The sequence below is a fragment of the Mesoplodon bidens genome, assembly GCF_964165515.1.
Source record: "Mesoplodon bidens genome assembly, chromosome: 18".
NCBI lineage: Eukaryota > Metazoa > Chordata > Mammalia > Artiodactyla > Ziphiidae > Mesoplodon > Mesoplodon bidens.
Genome location: NC_138175.1, coordinates 31,954,131 through 31,972,425, shown reverse-complemented (window position 1 = coordinate 31,972,425; position 18,295 = coordinate 31,954,131). Strand labels below are relative to the sequence as shown.

The 18,295-nt window shown below is 35.6% G+C and overlaps 1 protein-coding gene across 16 annotated transcripts in view; it reads left to right on the top strand.

The window, feature by feature from the left end:
* Positions 1 to 18,295, top strand: part of CHD9 (chromodomain helicase DNA binding protein 9) — a 246,307-nt gene that overhangs the window by 209,741 nt on the left and 18,271 nt on the right. For 12 of the 16 annotated variants that reach the window (XM_081216472.1, XM_081216475.1, XM_081216476.1 and 9 more), the window contains 10 exons: positions 683 to 786; positions 1,293 to 1,410; positions 2,059 to 2,116; positions 5,730 to 5,772; positions 6,903 to 7,122; positions 9,787 to 9,989; positions 11,975 to 12,880; positions 13,819 to 13,982; positions 14,726 to 14,998; positions 15,739 to 15,907. In XM_081216472.1, the coding sequence (XP_081072598.1) occupies positions 683 to 786; positions 1,293 to 1,410; positions 2,059 to 2,116; positions 5,730 to 5,772; positions 6,903 to 7,122; positions 9,787 to 9,989; positions 11,975 to 12,880; positions 13,819 to 13,982; positions 14,726 to 14,998; positions 15,739 to 15,907 (2,258 nt within the window). The remainder of the gene's footprint in view (positions 1 to 682; positions 787 to 1,292; positions 1,411 to 2,058; positions 2,117 to 5,729; positions 5,773 to 6,902; positions 7,123 to 9,786; positions 9,990 to 11,974; positions 12,881 to 13,818; positions 13,983 to 14,725; positions 14,999 to 15,738; positions 15,908 to 18,295) is intronic. The other 4 variants (XM_081216467.1, XM_081216465.1, XM_081216466.1 and 1 more) reach the window with 4 other exon arrangements.

The window sequence follows — 18,295 nt, the reverse complement described above, 5'->3', positions numbered from 1 at the left end:
AAACACTTAGGAAAAATAAAAAGTAATTTTTTAATCCATTTTTTATGTTTTATTTACTTATAAATACAATAGTACAATATAGTACAATATAAGAATGACATGTATTTATATCAAAATTAATGATACTTATTTGCTAATCCTTGTCAAACATTATTAACTCTTTGCTAGGCTTCCTTTACTGGTAAGCAGTGCTTAATTTTTCAGTGTGACTTTCCTAGCAGTAGTGATCTAAAAGAGACATAACTTATTTTACAGCCTAGAGCCATTCATTTGCTTTTTTAGGGCCTCAGTCTCCTCATATACAAAGTGAAATTTTTGACCTAGATGATTTTTGCCAAGTTGTTTGCTGACATAAGACAGTACTTTCTGATAGAACCTTTTGTCTATATCTGAAGGAAATTAGTGGAAAGAATATGATTCCTTAAGAATAAAGTAAACCTATTGAAACTTATTTCTTCTGTTGCGCTTAAGAATATTAATTCATTTTATGGTACCTTTGTTGTTATTGTGCAGTTTTATAATTTTAATATGTGGTAATTGTGGAAAATTTTTTAAAATGAAATAAAATTGTATCCTCTTTTTCTTAAAAACCACAATGCTTTTTAGAAGCTATGTAAAATTTTGACCCCTCTTAGACTTGTTTATAGTAACTCATAAAGTCATGTCATGATTTTTTTTTAAGTGACATTGATGTTTGGGTCCCAGAACCAGACCACTCAGAAGTTCCTGCTGGATGGTGGGATTTTGATGCTGATAAGTCACTCCTTATTGGAGTTTTTAAACATGGTAAGTGAGAAGTAAGATCGGTAGAGTCTTCATCTATGTATAGTGTAATTCAGCTACTTCTCAATTTATTGATTTCCACTTACAGGTTTATTCCAGTAACACCCATATTATTATATACATCATATAAAGCATACACTCCCAAACTATGTTTGTCAGTCACTACATTTCCTCATGAATGGGTGGCATATGTGAATTGCTTCTCTTGGACGTAAGTCTCACATAACGTCCCCTCTCAGGAAGAGTTTTTATGTGAAATATGTTATGTGTGGTCAGTTTTTCCTCTTTTCCTTTTAACTGATATATTTAATCTAGATTTTTAAATATACATATTGCCAGACCATGTAATGTTTGTGATAATTTCTAGAAAACATGTTTAACCTATATCATTTTAATATATGGTCCCTTCAGTGCAGAAATATCACTCATCATAAATATGAGGAAAGCTTACATTTATATATTTTTCTTCTTTTTATCCTTTTTACTTTCATAATTGGTCATCCCTCTAGGTTATGAAAAATATAACACTATCCGAGCAGACCCGGCATTATGCTTCTTGGAAAGAGTGGGAAAACCTGATGAGAAAGCAGTTGCTGCAGAACAGAGGGCGAACGATTACATGGATGGGTACGTGGATTTCAGTGTCATGCATTCTCCGTATAGCTCTATCAACATCAGCATATTCTATGTCAGTGATGTTTCTCTTTAAATAATGTAGTAGTATAAGAATTGGAGTTTACAATTCAAAAGAGCTACTGATACTCTAATAAGTTAGCACTTGTCCAACAGAGTGCAGTGAAGGAAGAGACTGGACCTTCCCCACACCCATTCTTTTGATGAGTCCTTCATTTTTCCATTCTTAATGGTCATGGCAAATAAGACTATAAAATTTTAGGGACCTAAGAGGGAAGAAGAAAGCTAAGCATATTACAACTGAAGAGAAATATATGATGTTGTTCATTATACCTATTATGAGGCCTTTATTATCTTTCTTTTCTTACCAAAGGAGAAAAGTAAGAGACTGTGTTAAGGTTAATACCACATTTATAAGTGAACTTGGGAGTAAGAGTAAATTAGAACTAGCTTTCTTCTGACTTGCCATGTAAATAGCCTTCACACTATTAGGCTTGGGCTCCTCTGGCTGAAGAACAGAGGCTTCAGTCAGACCATTAAAACATACGAAGAAGTCCTTCCAACAGTACCCCATTTGTTTGTCCTGCCACGAGAAATTTGAAGTTCAGTACAATAATTATAGCATTTGTTGGTATTTAACAGGGATGTGGAAGATCCAGAATACAAACCTGCCCCAGCTATCTTTAAAGATGATATAGAGGTATGCTTTGGATCATGATTTTAAATCCTCAAATCTAGTTATCCATGTTTTCTTTTGCTTGCTATTTCTTTTGTATGTTTTTCCTTCATATATTTTCATTATGCATCATTTCTTAGAACATTAGCTAAGTTAGTGACCAACTTAGGTTGCCAGACATCACAAATAACCATTCAGAATCAGCTTGATCTCCTCTTCTAGACAAGCTGGAGGCTGGTTTGGACATATGGATGAAATGGGGATTCCCAACATGCTACACTGCTAGGAACCAAAGAAACACAGTTCAGGGGCAAAATCTCAAAGCAGAATAAGAGCTAGATACTAAAAGTACACAGCAACAGATAAAGCAATCTGAAGTAGAGGGTGGAGCCAGAGGAATTCTGAGCTGCTAAAGCATAGTTCTAAGTGTTCTGTTTATAGAAAGTCAAAAGGAAGAAAAAGAGTTGGTTGAAAGTACAGAATATAATCTGTTGGGTTGGGAAAATGATGTTAAAAGAGGAGAAGAATTTCTATAATATTTGTGAGAATATAGTAAAGACTAGACAATGCTATGGCTGTCAGGTAGGGTTTGTTGGTCTTGGTTGCCAAGGGAATTGGATATTGATGCCTATATGAGGAAGAAGAGGCTTAGGCCAGTGTGTAGCAATGAGAATGAAACCCAGTAAAGTCAGAACCCTTAAAGGGTAGTACTTTCTGCCAGACAGCACAGGGAAACAAGTAAATTTATCTCAGCATGGTTTCTGGGTAGGGAGAAAATTGTTTCCCCTGAGAATTCATAGCCATAGGCCTGCCTTCTCTTGAGTTTATGGTTTGATTTCTTTTACTTAATCTGCATGGTCCAGGAACTCTCAAGGCAAAAATGTAATATAAAAAGAGATCCCAAGCTGGTAATACCCTTGAGGTACTTGGTAAAAACAAACAAAGAAAAAGAACAGTTAGAAGAAACGACTTCAGTCTAGATTACACTTGAGTCTTGAAGATAAAGCCCTCCATAAAATGAGGTCAAAGTCCAAAAATTTTTAATTTATGAGGAGCAATTTACCATGAGTGAATGTTAGCAATACAACAAAACAAGATTAGATCTTTAAGAATTTCTGTTAATATATCTCCTGAAATAGAAAATAAATAAAATTTTAAATGATTAAAGACATTAAAGAAAGAACTAGGAAAAAAAGACAAGATAAGATTTTAAATGACGATGGACATATGAAAGAGAATTGTATGTAACTTTAGAGGTGGAAAATACTGTCGTTGAAATTTAAAACTCAACAAATAAGTTAAACATCCTGCTGGAGAAGCAGATTAGACACAGCTCATGAGAGAAGAAATTATTTAGAAAATAGAGGAAGTTATCCATAATGTAGCGTGATGAATCAGTTTGAGCCAATCAGGAGAGAAAAACCACATAGTAACTTGAACAGGGAAAGTTTAATGTAAAGAGTTATTGACTATAATAGGGGGGTTGAAATACTGAGAGATTGACTATAAAGAAGTGACAAGAACTCGAAAGAATATAGGAATAGCCACTATTCCTAAGGCTGAGATACAGCACCCGAGGAAGGGTCCTGTCCCCACCAGGGCTGAGGTTCTGACCTTTTGGGGAGGGTATGACCATAGCTCACTAGATGGAAGAAAAGTTGTTGTGCTGCCACACCTGAGCAACTTGCTGAAAATCCACCCTCTAGGGTTGCCAAGCTTTTCTTGGGGAAGTGTCTCACCAGAGGCATTCCACTACAAAACCACCCAGGGGGAGGTCGCTCAGGAGAAGCTGCTGGACAAGAGGTGCTAAAGAAACTGCCTGAACTGCAAGAGCTGGGCCCTGAGGAAGCTGCATGTGCTGTAGGAGCTGAGCAGTGGAGGAGCTCACAGCAACCAGGAAGTAAAATGCCTTTCTTCTCCAGCTCCCACTACTGACAAAGCTTAATATCACATTGGCTGGCTAAGAAAAAATAAAGAGCCTAGATCCGTTTTTTTTTTTTTCTCTTAGAGCTGGCAAAAGGTATGAGAGGCAGTAAATTTAGAGCTGAGAGGCAACAAACCAAAAACCACTACAATGGAGTATATAAAAAAACTTTTTAGATACGAAGAGTATATATAGCATGATAATGTCTGGTGTATGTCTAATAGGCGTTCCAGGGGGACAGACTAGAGAGCATAAGGGAGAAGCCCTATTTTAAGAGTTACCAGCTGAGAATTCTTCAGACTTGATGAAATACATGAATGAAGTAAAGTGAATCTTGCAGGGATAAGTGAAACTACATCCACTTCAAGAAACATCCTGGTGCAAGTACAGATACACCAACCAAAGAGAAGATGTTTTTAAAAACAACCAGAGGAAAAAGACCCACCTACAAAGGAATGATGATAATTCTAACTATGGGCTTTCTAAAACAAAAGTAGAAACTAGTAGTCATTGGAATAAAAACTTAGTTGGTAAGCTCCTTGACATAGGTCTTGGTGATGAGTTTTTTGAATCTGACACCAAAAACAAAAACACAAAAGCAAAAATAAACAAGTGCGACTACATCAAACTAAAGAGCTGCACAGCAAAGGAAATCATCAACAAAAGAAAAAGTCAACCTACTCAATATGAGAAAATATTTGCAAATCATACATCTGATAAGGGGCTAATATCCAAAATATATAAAGAACTCATACAACTCAATAGCAAAAAAACCCAAACGATCTGATTAAAATATAGGCAGAAGATGTGAATAGACATTTTTTAAAAGAAGACATATAGATGGCCAACAGGTACATGAAAAGTCTCTACATCATTAATCATCAGGGAAATGCCAATCAAAACAACAGTGAGATATCACCTCACACCAGTTAGAATGACTATTGTCAAAAAGACTAGAAATAACAAGTATTGGCTAGGATGTGGAGAAAAGTGAACCTTGTACATTGTTGGTAGGAATGTAAATTGGTGCAGCCGCTGTGGAAAACAGTATGCAGGTTCCTCAAAAAATTAAAAATAGAACTGTCATATGACCCAGCAATCACACTTATGGGTATTTATCCCCAAAAAATGAAAACACTAATTTGAAAAGATATATGCAGCCCGATCACATGTGGTTTGAAGTTTTATTTACAGTAGCCAAGATGTGGAAACAACCTAGGTGTACATCAGTAGACAAATGGATAAAGAGATTGTGATACATAGATATATAGATATATATATGTATACATACACACATGTATATTCATATATATGTGTGTGTGTGTATACACAATGGAATATTATTCAGTCTTTAAAAAGAATGAAATCTTGCCATTTGCAACAACATGGATGGACCTTGAGAGCACTGTACTAAGTAAAATAAGTCAGAGAAAGACAAATACTGTGTGATGTCTCTTATATGTGGAATCTTAAAAAAAATTTTTTTTAACTAAGTTGATAGATAAAGAGAACAGACTGTGGTTGCCAGAGGCTTGAGTTTAGAGGCAGGATGGAAATGGGTGAAATGTTTTTGGTTTGGGTTTTTTTAGTTTAAATAAATTGAATTTTTAAAATTCTATTGCAAAAGAAAGTATTCTATTATAAAGAAAATCGATTCTCTTATTATATCTTGACCCAGTTACCCTGTGACAAATTTCTGTTTTCTTTTAAAAGGATGATGTTTCCTCACCAGGAGATCTTGTTATAGCAGATGGAGGTAAATAGCATTTATTTCTTTACTTAGTATTATTGTAAATTAACATTCCCATGATACCATGAGATCAGTAAACTAATACACTTCTATATGTCTCAAATGTATGTGAAATTTATTGAAGACAGTTGCAATCATTATAGAACATAGTTGATTGGAAATTTAACAGTATTTTTAGTTGTAAATCTTTATGCAGTGACTCACTGTATTTTTATAGAATAGGAGCTTTGATGATTTTTTGGCTTGATTATTACACTAGTATGTGACATTTCACCATTAAACACACCATAAGTGTTAATTTAATAATCCGTTTCTTATTTGTTCATACACACATTGAGAAACATTCTTTTATCACTCAGTTTCTACAGGCTTTTCTGTACACGGTCTTGCTTCTACTTCCTTCTGATATCAAGATAGAAACCTACTGTCGCTAGAGTACATTCATTCCCAGCTGGTACCCAAGGGGAATAGTGCCTCACCTTCCTGTAATTCAATTAGGAATAAAGGAGTAGTTTTTCCTTAGCATGAATGATTACCACTTGATTATGGTATTTATATTACACTGTAGAAATACAGAGTTAGATCTTGCACTTTCATTAGGTGAATGAAAACTTAAAAGTTACAGCATTGTCATATTGAATTTTTTAAAATATATGTTCCTCCCTGATGACTTTTTACGTGTTTCATTCTAATTAAATTGAGATAAACTTAATACAGAAAGCTTTAATTTGAAGAGTTTATAGTGTTCAACTTCTCAATGGATTTCAGTTGGACTTTTAATTTATTTAAGTTAAGGCATTGAGTATTTGCCTTCCAGTAAGATATGTTAGACCTGGAAATGCAAGAGTTGTATTTTCTGTGCAAATGAAGTTCTCTTTAAATATATAACATTGTAGTTCTTTATTCCACTGTGACCTACTCTTTGAGCTTGCTCTTGAAGTTTGTTGTAATTTTTAGAGCTATAGTTAAAACTTTTTTGAGAGATTTGTTTTGTTTTTGTTTTTCACATAATCAGATTGAAAGAAAAAATTTTAAGTAGGGAAATTTTGCTGCTTTTGTGAGCTTCATGACAGTATCTGTTTAGTTTTTGGTTTTTAGTTTTTTTTTTTAATTGACATGAGTTTCTTTAAATGTAGATGGTCAACTGATGGAGGGTGATAAAATTTATTGGCCTACTCAGTCAGCTTTAACCACACGTTTGAGGCGTCTCATCACTGCATATCAGCGTACCAATAAAAACAGACAAATCCAGCAGATACAACCTACTTTCTCAGTGCCTGCCACTGTTATGCAGCCTCTTTATGAAGAAGCCACTCTTAATCCTAAAATGGCAGCCAAGATAGAAAGACAGCAGAGGTAAGACAATAGCACTAAATTGTTAATATATAGTATCTAAATATAGTGTTCATTCTGAAGTCTGTTAGGGTATGATTATCTCACATTGTGAAAAACGTATGTAGGTAGAGAAGTTGGTCAAAGCAAAATGCTTTATGCATACATATACATGTATATAAATATATGTACACACAATTATGGTTAAGCTAATACAGATTATTGCATTTTATAGTTATTAGTCCATACTTTATATTTAATCATTCTTTTGTCATGTTTATGAACAGTGAGGTATGGGGAAAAATGAAGGTGCAAATTCAAGACTCATTAAATTATCATTAAATACTCATTAAACTCATTAAATTATCAATGAAACGTATGTTTAAATTATATGAAATAAATTCCACTGTATCTTATTTTACATGATGACATTAATGAAATATAAGAATGTATGGAAGAGAAGTTCATCTATGCTTTTTACAGAGGATGAACGCTTAAAACTACTGATGTCAAAGGGGAACAAATAGTAGTAGAACTTCTTGCAAGAGGCTTGTTAGGAAGACAGGTAAACTTCTCTCATTCCAACAGCTTTAACTTCTTAAAAAGGATAGAATACATGGAAAAGAATAAGAAAGTTTAGCAATAACCTGGCCTCCTTATTAAACCTGGGTCTTTGGATTTTTTTCTGAAAGATAAATCATTGTTCCTTTGTTTAATTTGCAGCACATTCATTGTAACCAGAATTTAGTCTGACACTTAAGATTTTAGCTATCCTAGACATAATCTTCAAATACTACTACCTATGTAAATTTACTGTTTCAGTTATCTATCGTTGCATAACAACCCACCCCAAAACATAGTGACGTAAAACAACGTCAGTTTTTTGTTTGTCACTATTCTGTGGGTTGACCAGGTGGTTCTTCTGCTTCCCATGGTGTTGGCTGGAGTGAGGCGAGGGCTGGAAGGTCCATAATGGCCTCACTCACATGGTTGGCAGTTGGTGCTGACTGCCAGCTGGGAGCTCAGATTCTAAGAGGGAGCATTCCAAGTGGCAAAGGCAGAAGCTGCAGATTTCTTAAGACCCAGCCTCTGCAGTTACATAGTGTCACTTCTGCCACCTACTGTTGGTCAGAAAGATCACAGGGCCAACCAGGATTTAAGGGAAAGGGAAATAGGTTGCATCTCTCAAAGCGAACTGTGGCAAAGACTTTATGACCATCTTTAATCTACCGCATACATTTTCCCTCGCTCTGGCAGATGTGGATAATCTTCCTAAAGTACTAGTTTTATCATGATATTCAGTGGCTCTTTATTTAGTATAGGGATAAAATCTAACTGCTTAATTAATTCGAGTCTCTTCAATTTAGGCCTCAGCATGCATTACTAATTTTATTCTCTCCTATTCCCTCTGCCTGAATGCCCCACTTAGTCTTGACTCAGTACCCTACTTAAGTTGTTCCAATCACCCAGAATACCCTTCTTCCTACTTTTTAGTCCATACCTCGCCCTACTACTCCTTCAGAGTTCAACACATGTTCTATCTCCTCTGTTAGTTTTTTTCTCAACCAGACTAGCTCATAGTATTCTCTCTGCTTTCTGCACTCATATAGCACTTATCTAAATAAAACTACTCATTTTCAAAATAATAAAAGATACTGTAATGACATTCATCTTTTCCTTTCCATGTCTTACCTTTCTAACTTGTAAATTCTTTGAAGGTAGGTGTCATTTTTTGTGTCCTATGTAATCCTTGAATTGATCCTTTCTTTTCCATTCCTACTTTATCACTCAGGTACAAGGTTCATATGACTTGATTGGTTGGTTTCCCAGAATGACTATTTTTACATCATCATTAATCTTCTTAATGTATCATTATGATAAAAATGGCCTGTTAATGTTTTTCAAAGGTCTTTTTCATATGCTTTTTCTCATTACATAACAAACTTGTGATTGTTAACCAGGGAAAATATTCTACTGTGTTTGGAGATCTATGGTGTGTGAGGATATTACCCTCTTAAAGTATCTTCAGGAACTTTCAACTGAATAGAGACTATTTTTAGCCAGATATTTAGAGTGTTTTATAAACTGACCCCAAGCCTATCTCCCTCTGTCCCCAATATGAGCCATCTCCTTTTCAATCTGGAATAGTCATCATCCCCTTAAAATGTAGATTACTTCCTACTTCGCTTATTCTGTGCCCTCTTTCTAGTTCCCTCCCTTAGTCTTAACCTTGTTCCATCTTAAATGCCACTTACTCTGTGATGCCTTTCTTCATCACTCAAGTTTGAATAGATCCTTCCATCTTCTGTGCTGTCCTAAAATTCATGGTTTCTATAATACATACAACTGTAAAATACTACCTTATACTGTAAATATGTTTGAAATGTTTTATCTTTTTCCCAAAGGGAGGGTCGTCATATCCTATACAATCTTGTATCCCATGCATATTTTTTTGCACAGTAAGTATGCAAAAAACTATTATTGTCTGAAGGAAAAGAAGCACGTTTGGATAGATGAGTCAGCTGGCATTTTAAAATCTATTTCTAAGGAAATAGCCCTGGATTTAATCCTTTAAAGTGTTAGGTACTTGAAATGGTTTAAAATTTTTATTATAGTCATTGTATTTTGCATTAATATTTATTTATTTCCGTGAGAAATGTGACTTTTTCTTTAATCTATTCAAAATAGATGGACAAGAAGAGAAGAAGCTGACTTTTATAGAGTTGTATCTACATTTGGAGTGGTGTTTGATCCTGACAGAGGCCAATTTGATTGGACAAAATTTAGAGCTATGGCTAGGCTACATAAGAAAACTGATGATAGTTTGGAGAAATATTTGTATGCATTCATGTCTATGTGTCGGAGGGTTTGTCGTCTTCCTTCCAAAGACGGTATGTATAAAATTTCTTTTTTCCTTGTTTCAGTCAAAGAAGCAAAATTAGTAAACTTCAGAAATTTCCAGCTATTTTATTTTAGTACTGTCTAATTCAGCATTTCACCAGTTTTTCTGAATAGTAAATAAACTCTGCTCAAAGATCCTTTACTCATTAATTCTACTACTGAAATGAGATCTAAAGAGAATAAAGGTACACATTTAATTTTGAGAAAATAGTGTTTTTATTAGATTTAGATTTATGATTGTGGGAGGTGGAAGATAAAGGGTAGCTTTTGGTAAACAGAACTAATGTGTATGTTTAGTCCGTCTTATAGGAACTGTGCTTAGAGGGCTTATTTATACAAGTAATTTTGCAAGAAGTGAGGCCTCCACTCAAAAGACATTTTAAAGAGTTTTAATAGGAAAAAAACACCCAGGGCCTTCAAAAAAACAAAACAAAATGAAAACAATCAGAGCTGCTAATGCTCAGCTAAGGGACTGTTCTGGGGTGAATTTAATTGTTTTTGAAGCCCATGTAGGGAGTTTCCGTATATCCCTCACTCTTCCCTAATGTTAAAATCTTACATGACTATAGTTATAGTATAATTATTAGCCCAATTAGTACAATACCATTAACTAAATACCTATTAAAATCTTACTAGTTTTTCTACTGATGTCCTTTTTTGTTCCAGGAGCCCACATTGTATTTGGTGTTCTTTCTCCTTAGCCTCCTGCAGTCTCTAACATTTCCTCAGTTTTGGGGTTGTTGTTGTTGTTGTTTTCTTTAATGACCTTGATACCTTTGATCAGTTTTGCCATAAACCCCTCAATTTGGATTTGTCTTGTGTTCCAATTGTCTTCACACAATTGGATTGAGGTTATGCCTTTTTTTTGCAAGAATACCTCAGAAATGATTTTGTGTCCTTCTTGGAATGTAATGTCAAGGGGTTCATGATGTCATTATGTCTTATTACTGATGACGTTGCCCTTGATTCTTTGGATTAGCTAGTTTGTGCTGCATTTTTCCAGTGTAAAATTGTTATCTTCTCCCCTGTAGTTAACAGATATCTTAAGAAGATACTTTGAGACAACACAAATCCTGTTCTACTCAACCTTTCACCCATTGATTTTAGTAACCATCAGTAGATCTTGTCTGCAACAGTTTTTACTATGCAGTTCTCCTGCAAGGAAAAACTGTTCCTTCTCCCTAGTCTGCTTAGTTATTTATTCATATTAGTATTTTTTCATTTGGGTATTTATTTTTTATTCTGTAGGTTATAATCCAATACTATCAGAATTCATTTTGATGTTCAAATTGTTCCACATTTGGCCATTAGTAACTCCTTCAGGTGGTCTCTACATTATTTCAACAAGCCTCTATCTTTTTCTGAGGACTTCTCAACTGCCAGTATCTCTGCTCACAAAGATAAGACCTCCTCAAAAGGAACAGAGTATGGTCTGATGTTGAAACTGAACTATCTCAGGCTAGTAGTTCATACACTGTTTGACAATTATTCCCATTTTTCCATCAAATTTTAAGAAAACCTTTGTTGTCCCTGTGAGTTCACTGTAATGCCCTGAGTTACCTCGGTGCAGTTAAGGATATGTGGACTTAAGTTTGCTTATGGGGTGTTAATTTAACAGTTTTAATTTGTATTTATAAATGAATTTGAGTGCTTTTCTCTTTGATTAAAACACATAATAGTATGACATTAGCTCATAGGGAATTTCTTAAAAGTAACTTCCTAGTTATATTAACACACCTCCAAAATAACTTTAATGTTTTACTTAACTTTCTATAGATCCAATGTTATATGTTACATGATTTTTAGTACTTCTTTCTAAAATTTATATTTCTCCTCATTTAAAAATGTTAAAAAGAAATTCTGGAAAGTATACAATGGTACTGAGTAGAGGTGCATTTTAGAAGTTGCTTTATTTGTTTTAAATCTATAATGAAGTATCTTTGAGTGTAATATGTTTGTTTTTGTTTCAATGTAGAATTGGTGGATCCAAATATTTTTATCCAGCCAATCACAGAAGAACGTGCTTCTAGGACTTTATATCGCATTGAACTTCTAAGGAAAGTAAGGGAACAGGCCCTCCGACATCCACAGTTGTTTGAGCGCTTGAAGCTTTGCCATCCAAATCCAGACTTACCAGTCTGGTGGGAGTGTGGCCCTCATGATAGGGACTTGCTCATTGGAGCTGCTAAACACGGGGTGAGCCGAACAGACTATCACATTCTTCGTGATCCTGAACTCTCATTTATGGCAGCTCAAAGGAACTACAGTCAAAGTAAGATGGCTCATTCAAGGACTTCTACCCCACTTTTACAGCAATATCAAGTAGCACTTTCTGCTTCTCCTCTTACCTCTCTACCTAGGCTCCTAGATCCTAAAGGTATTATTCTAGAGGATGTGAAAGTTAAAAGTGAAAACCTTAAAGAGGAGCCTCAGTTTTCTGAAGAAGAATCTATGACTTCTGAGGAAACCAGGACACTAATAAAGTCTGAGCCTGTAAGTCCAAAGAATGGTGTTTTACCACAGGCTACTGGAGACCAGAAATCTGGTGGAAAAGGTGAAACAGACAGACGCATGGTTGCAGCCAGAACAGAGCCTCTAACTCCAAACCCAGCTTCTAAGAAGCAGCGAGTCCACAAAAGAGGATCAGAGTCTAGTTCTGATTCTGACTCTGATTCTGAGAGATCGTCCTGTTCTTCCAGATCATCTTCTTCCTCGTCTTCCTCTTCTTGTTCCCACTCTCGATCAGGCTCTAGCTCTTCTTCTTCCTCCTCTTGTTCTTCAGCATCATCTTCATCCTCATCCTCGTCCTCCTCTTCCTCATCATCCTCCTCATCTTCATCAGAAGAAAGTGACAGTGAAGAAGAGGAAGTCCAAAAGCGAGGTATATGCATAAAGTGCTTTTGCTCTTTTAAGACAGCATTTCACATGAAGATGAAAAGAATTGATTTGGATCACTTAAGCATATTTAAATTTTATGTGTACAGATTTTCCTAGAGAAGGACTACTGAAAACGCAGCTAAATTCCTGGTTCTTACTCCGTATTCAATATTCACATTGCAAAATGGGTTAGTTAAGCCGGATTAGTGACTTGGCACAGTAATTTTATTACTTTGTGATTGCCTTAAATTTAGTATTACATCTTGCCTGGAACAAGTTGATCAGTGAACAAATAAAGGTAATATTTTATAACAGCCACCAATCCAACTTACAAGAGTATCATAGGCCCTACTTGGCCCTACTTAGAAAGATCTAGCATAGGAACTTCAGCCTGTCGGTAGTGTTAGGTGGTCCTCTTCTGCGGGTGTCCTTATAGCAGTCCAACAGCTTAGGAAATGAGTCAACATCAAGTGGACACAGGAGCCACTGTGATACCCACAAGAGTGAGAATCTCCTGTAACAACTCCATAAGCATGACTTTCAGGGTTACCACAAGGGACATGCCCAATTATGAGTCCCCTCTTCAGAGAATGATAGCCTCCCCAGCAATATTTGTATCCTCCCAGTGCAGATACAGTTTACCAATCAAGAGTTTATGTATTTCCAGGGAAACAGACCTAGAGTGTTAACCATGGGTCAAATTTTCATGCAGAAAGGGATGTTTGTTAACGCTTTTTTCCTCAAACTCCTTTATGCCACTTATGCTTTTGTTTCAATTTTTAAAATAATGAGTACTTTATTGTATTCTAGGTGAATTTTTTTTACTTCTAACTTTTCATTTTCAACTATATCAGAATAATTACATAGGATTTGAAAAGTATATGTAAAATTGAGTTATGCAGTCTTTTTAAAACAGTTATAATTGGTTATAATTATTCTTAGCAGAAGGTACCCCTCACGTGAAAGCCTATGATGAAGAAAGCGTTGCATCACTGAGCACTACCCAGGATGAGACCCAGGATAGTTTCCAGATGAACAACGGGACCCCAGAGTCTGCTTACATCCTACAAGGTGGATACATGCTGGCAGCTTCGTACTGGCCAAAGGTAAATGAGTAATTTCTTGCTGGAATAGGTTTTTTTGAGTATTTTTCTATATTTCTTTAATGATAGATATTATGTAGTAAAAAAAGGTCAGTTATATGTGGGATGACATTTTGGTGTTAGCATTAAAAGTATCAAATATTACTATCAAGTAAATTAGGTCTACTTAAATGTATGTGTTTCTCAATATAACCTTAGAATATTTAGAAGAAAAGATAATGAATGCTATGTTCACATACAAGTTAGTATTCAGGTGCTTCTTTATGAATTAAGTGCTTTTAAGTGGGTCTTCTTGAAGAAATTTACCAAGCCATATGTGACCTAGAAAAAAGGTTCATTTAAGTACATGTACATATAGTGGTGGGGGTTCAGATTGGATTAAGACAGTTCTTCTTCCAGTATGTGACTAGGCTAGTAGAAGAGTACTTACCTTTAGGAGTGAGGTTGGGAAATAAATGGGAGAGGAGAGAACTCTTTACTCTTCTGTATACTTCTGAGTTGTTTGATCTTTTTACAAGGAACCTGTGTTACTCTTATAAAAACAAAAGAACAGAAAAAATATCTTTATGGTATAATATTTTTTAATGTCACCAGTGGGAATTTGTATATAATTGTAAATGTATGTGAGAATATGTATGCATACCAAATACACATATGTTGTACCATGGTAAAATCCATCAAGGCTGTGATCCCCAAAGTTCTGACTCAGTTATTAAAATTATCCTTTGATGTTCATGCTTTTCCAGGACCGTGTGATGATCAACCGGTTGGACAGTATTTGTCAAACAGTCCTGAAAGGGAAGTGGCCTTCAGCTAGAAGAAGTTATGATGCCAATGCAGTGGCTTCTTTCTATACCACAAAGCTGCTGGACAGCTCTGGCGCAGCTACAGAATATAACGAGCCCAGCGTGCCCACTCCTGCAGGTGCTGGCGTTAAAGAAGAACACGATCAGTCAACACAGATGTCAAAGGTGAAGAAGCATGTACGAGAAAAGGAGTTTACAGTGAAAATCAAAGACGTATGTTTATTTTTATTGCCCTAGGACCTGATTGCGATTGCGGTGTGCAGCATGCTTTTCCTGCAAATGGCTGCCTGCTCTTACTCTTACTTCCTTCACATACTTGTTTTCTGGCATTTGGATTGTTGTCTTTTAGATATCCAGGTTATTAAACTTGAATATTCTACTAGAGGAATCATCATTAAATATGTTTTTCTACCTATACTTCTGAAAATGGTCCTTCTGCAGATCAAGATGCTTTCTTAAACAGTCTGACAGTTTCTTATTGTTTGGTTCTTTTATATAGTATTCACATGGTATGTCAGTGCACTTCCTGTTTTAAACATTTAGCATGCCCTGTTATCAGTAACATTTCATTGTTCAGTATGATTTTTGAAGCTAAATTGATTACTCAGTGTCTAAAACATGGGTAATATCTTCTAATATGTCATGTGAATAGTGTACACAGAGACATAGGTCAGAAGCTGAAAAGGTTACAATGTGCTAGTCACATGAAAAGCTTTGTTTTACTCAGAAAAGTATATGTAATACCTGGATGTTTTTCATTTAAGGTAGAAATTTTAATATTCATTATAAAAATTGATTAAATGTTTTTCTCCAATTGATGTATGAATAGGAGAACATGATTAACTTCTCAGGGTTTTTAACCTCACTTTTTCTAAGTAAAAGATTTCTCTCAATATACTACAAGTTTCTTTTTTTTAATCATTTCTTTCATATTAATGGTGTTTGTTTAACAGGAAGGTGGTTTGAAGTTGACATTTCAGAAGCAAGGGCTTGCTCAGAGAAGGCCGTTGGACAGTGAAGATGGTGCTCTAGGGCAGCAGCAGTACCTCACTCGACTTCGGGACCTTCAAGGTGCGTCAGAGACCAGCCTCGCCAGTTTTCCAAAATCCATGCCAGTATCAGGTGAATATGCTAGTAATCATTGCCTCAGCATGAAATAGTCCATCATTTGCAAATCCTTTTTTACTTACTCATAGAACACTTACAAGAACCAGATTGTTACTACTTTAAACAGCCCTCTTATTATTAGAAAGCCCTAATTATCACAAAATTTCTTCTTATTTGGATGGAAGCAAACTTTGCCTGCAATTGGTTCTTCTCAGTGACTGAAGTTTTGTCTTCAAAGGCCTCACAGAATTAACCTAGTCCTATGTCTGCATGATAATCTTAACATTTGGAAAACAGTGATCATATCTCCCCTTGGGACGATATTTTGTACTAACCTTTTGACGATTTGAATCAACAAGTATTTATTGAATACTGAATTGGTGCCCTGTGTTCTGTGCTCTCTAGGCACTGAGGAATCCATCCATAAGCAGTTTTTTAATTTTGTTTATCTTGATCTAGTTGTACTTTAATTTTTTCTGTGTCCGTCTTAAAGTATGCTGTCAAGAATTGATAATTTTAGTTAAGAGCAGCTGAGTCTTAAAATGTATGGACCACAGCATACTAATCGTAAAAAATGTAACTTTTCAATTAAAAGCAGGCAAGTGACTGGAATTTCCTTTATACCTCCATATACATAAGGCTAAGGACTCTATTTCAGTATTCTACTAAATTCGTTCGCCATACAATAACTTGTAAACATTTCAAAACTCCTTTGCCTATGTACAATGTGTGGAATTCCTGAAGTTTGTTTCCTTTATTATAGGTGTTAAATTGATCGCTGTTTCCAGTTGCTGCTCTTACCACTTTCTAATTATAAATTATAATTAAATTATAAATTAGAGTCATCAGACTTACTTTTGTCTCTTATGGTTTCATTAACCATTCAGTGTAAGTCTCCAGTTACTGGACTTTCAGACATGTATGAATGAGCCACAGTTCTCTTAATGAAGTATAAATCCCCAAAATTGTGATTTACAATGGCAAGGAGCTCTTTTTTTTTTTTCGTGAGAAAATGGGAAGAGATGGGGAAAGATAAGATCTGGGCTTTTTTGCCCAACCTAAGTGGGTTTAATAATACCACTGCTTGTACCTTGATAAGTCCATAACTCTATAAAGTGGGATTGATACGTCTGAACATTTTACTGCTATTGCAGCTGAAGATTGTACAGTCTTTGCCTATAAGTAATTCTTTGGTAAATAATACTGTTTTAATAGTATCAGTAGTAATTATAACACTAATTTGCACCTATACCAAATATTAAAAAGCCTCAAACATTAAAACTAGTTAGAATTATCTAAGAATTGTATCTCATCCATCTTGATCATTGCAAATGTGAAATCTATTTTGGTTTTTGGCCATGCCATGTGGTATGCAGGATCTTAGTTCCCCAGCCGGGGATTGATCCCTTGCCCCCTGCATTGGGAGATCGGAGTCTTAACCACTGGACCACCAGAGAAGTCCCTGTAAATGTGAAATCTAGCTCTGTCTTCCTACATGACTCTTAGGAAACCTGCTAACATTTTTTAACCTTTTCTTGTTCGTGAAGTGAGGAGTTGGGGTCAACGGAGAGGTAGCATTGTTAGGTGGGTTAAATAATATATGTAAAGTGACTAGTATGGAAATTGGCACATAATTAGATGCTAAACAGATGTTAAAATTAGGTTTTAGAATTAGATGCTCAACAACTGCTATTATAGTTCTTCGTATTAAGCCCTTTTTATGTTTGTATGGGCACCCTGAATTTTATCTAAAAGCTTTGAGTGAAGATACGTCATATAATGTAAATTAATTAATGAAGGACAGTAAAATAGCATAAATTATAAGAGGACAAAAGTAAAGGGCCTATTCCAGAAACCACCTGGAATAGTACACAAAAGATGGTAGAGGGCCTCCCTGGTGGCGCAGTGGTTGAGAGTCCGCCTGCCGATGCAGGGGATACGGGTTCGTGCCCCGGTCTGGGAGGATCCCATATGCCGCGGAGCGGCTGGGCCCGTGAGCCATGGCCGCTGGGCCTGCGCATCCGGAGCCTGTGCTCCGCAACGGGAGAGGCCACAACAGTGAGAGGCCCGCATACCGCAAAAGGAAAAAAAAAAAAAAAAAAAAAGATGGTAGAGCCAAACAGCCTGGATTTGAATTCTGTCATTTACCACTGTTGTGACATTGGGCCTGAGACATAATGTTTCTGATCACATTTATAAAATGGGCTTAATACCTCTGTGTTTTGTTTTGTTTTTGGTAATTTAAGAAAACATTTGTAAAACCTAGTTCAGAGTATGGCACCTAGTAGGCATTCAATAGAAAGAAGGTATTTTTAATATTGTTGTAATTACATTTAAGATAAAGACAACACAGGCTTTATAGAGTAGACTAGGTTAAATTTTCCATTTTGGATTCTAGGTTAA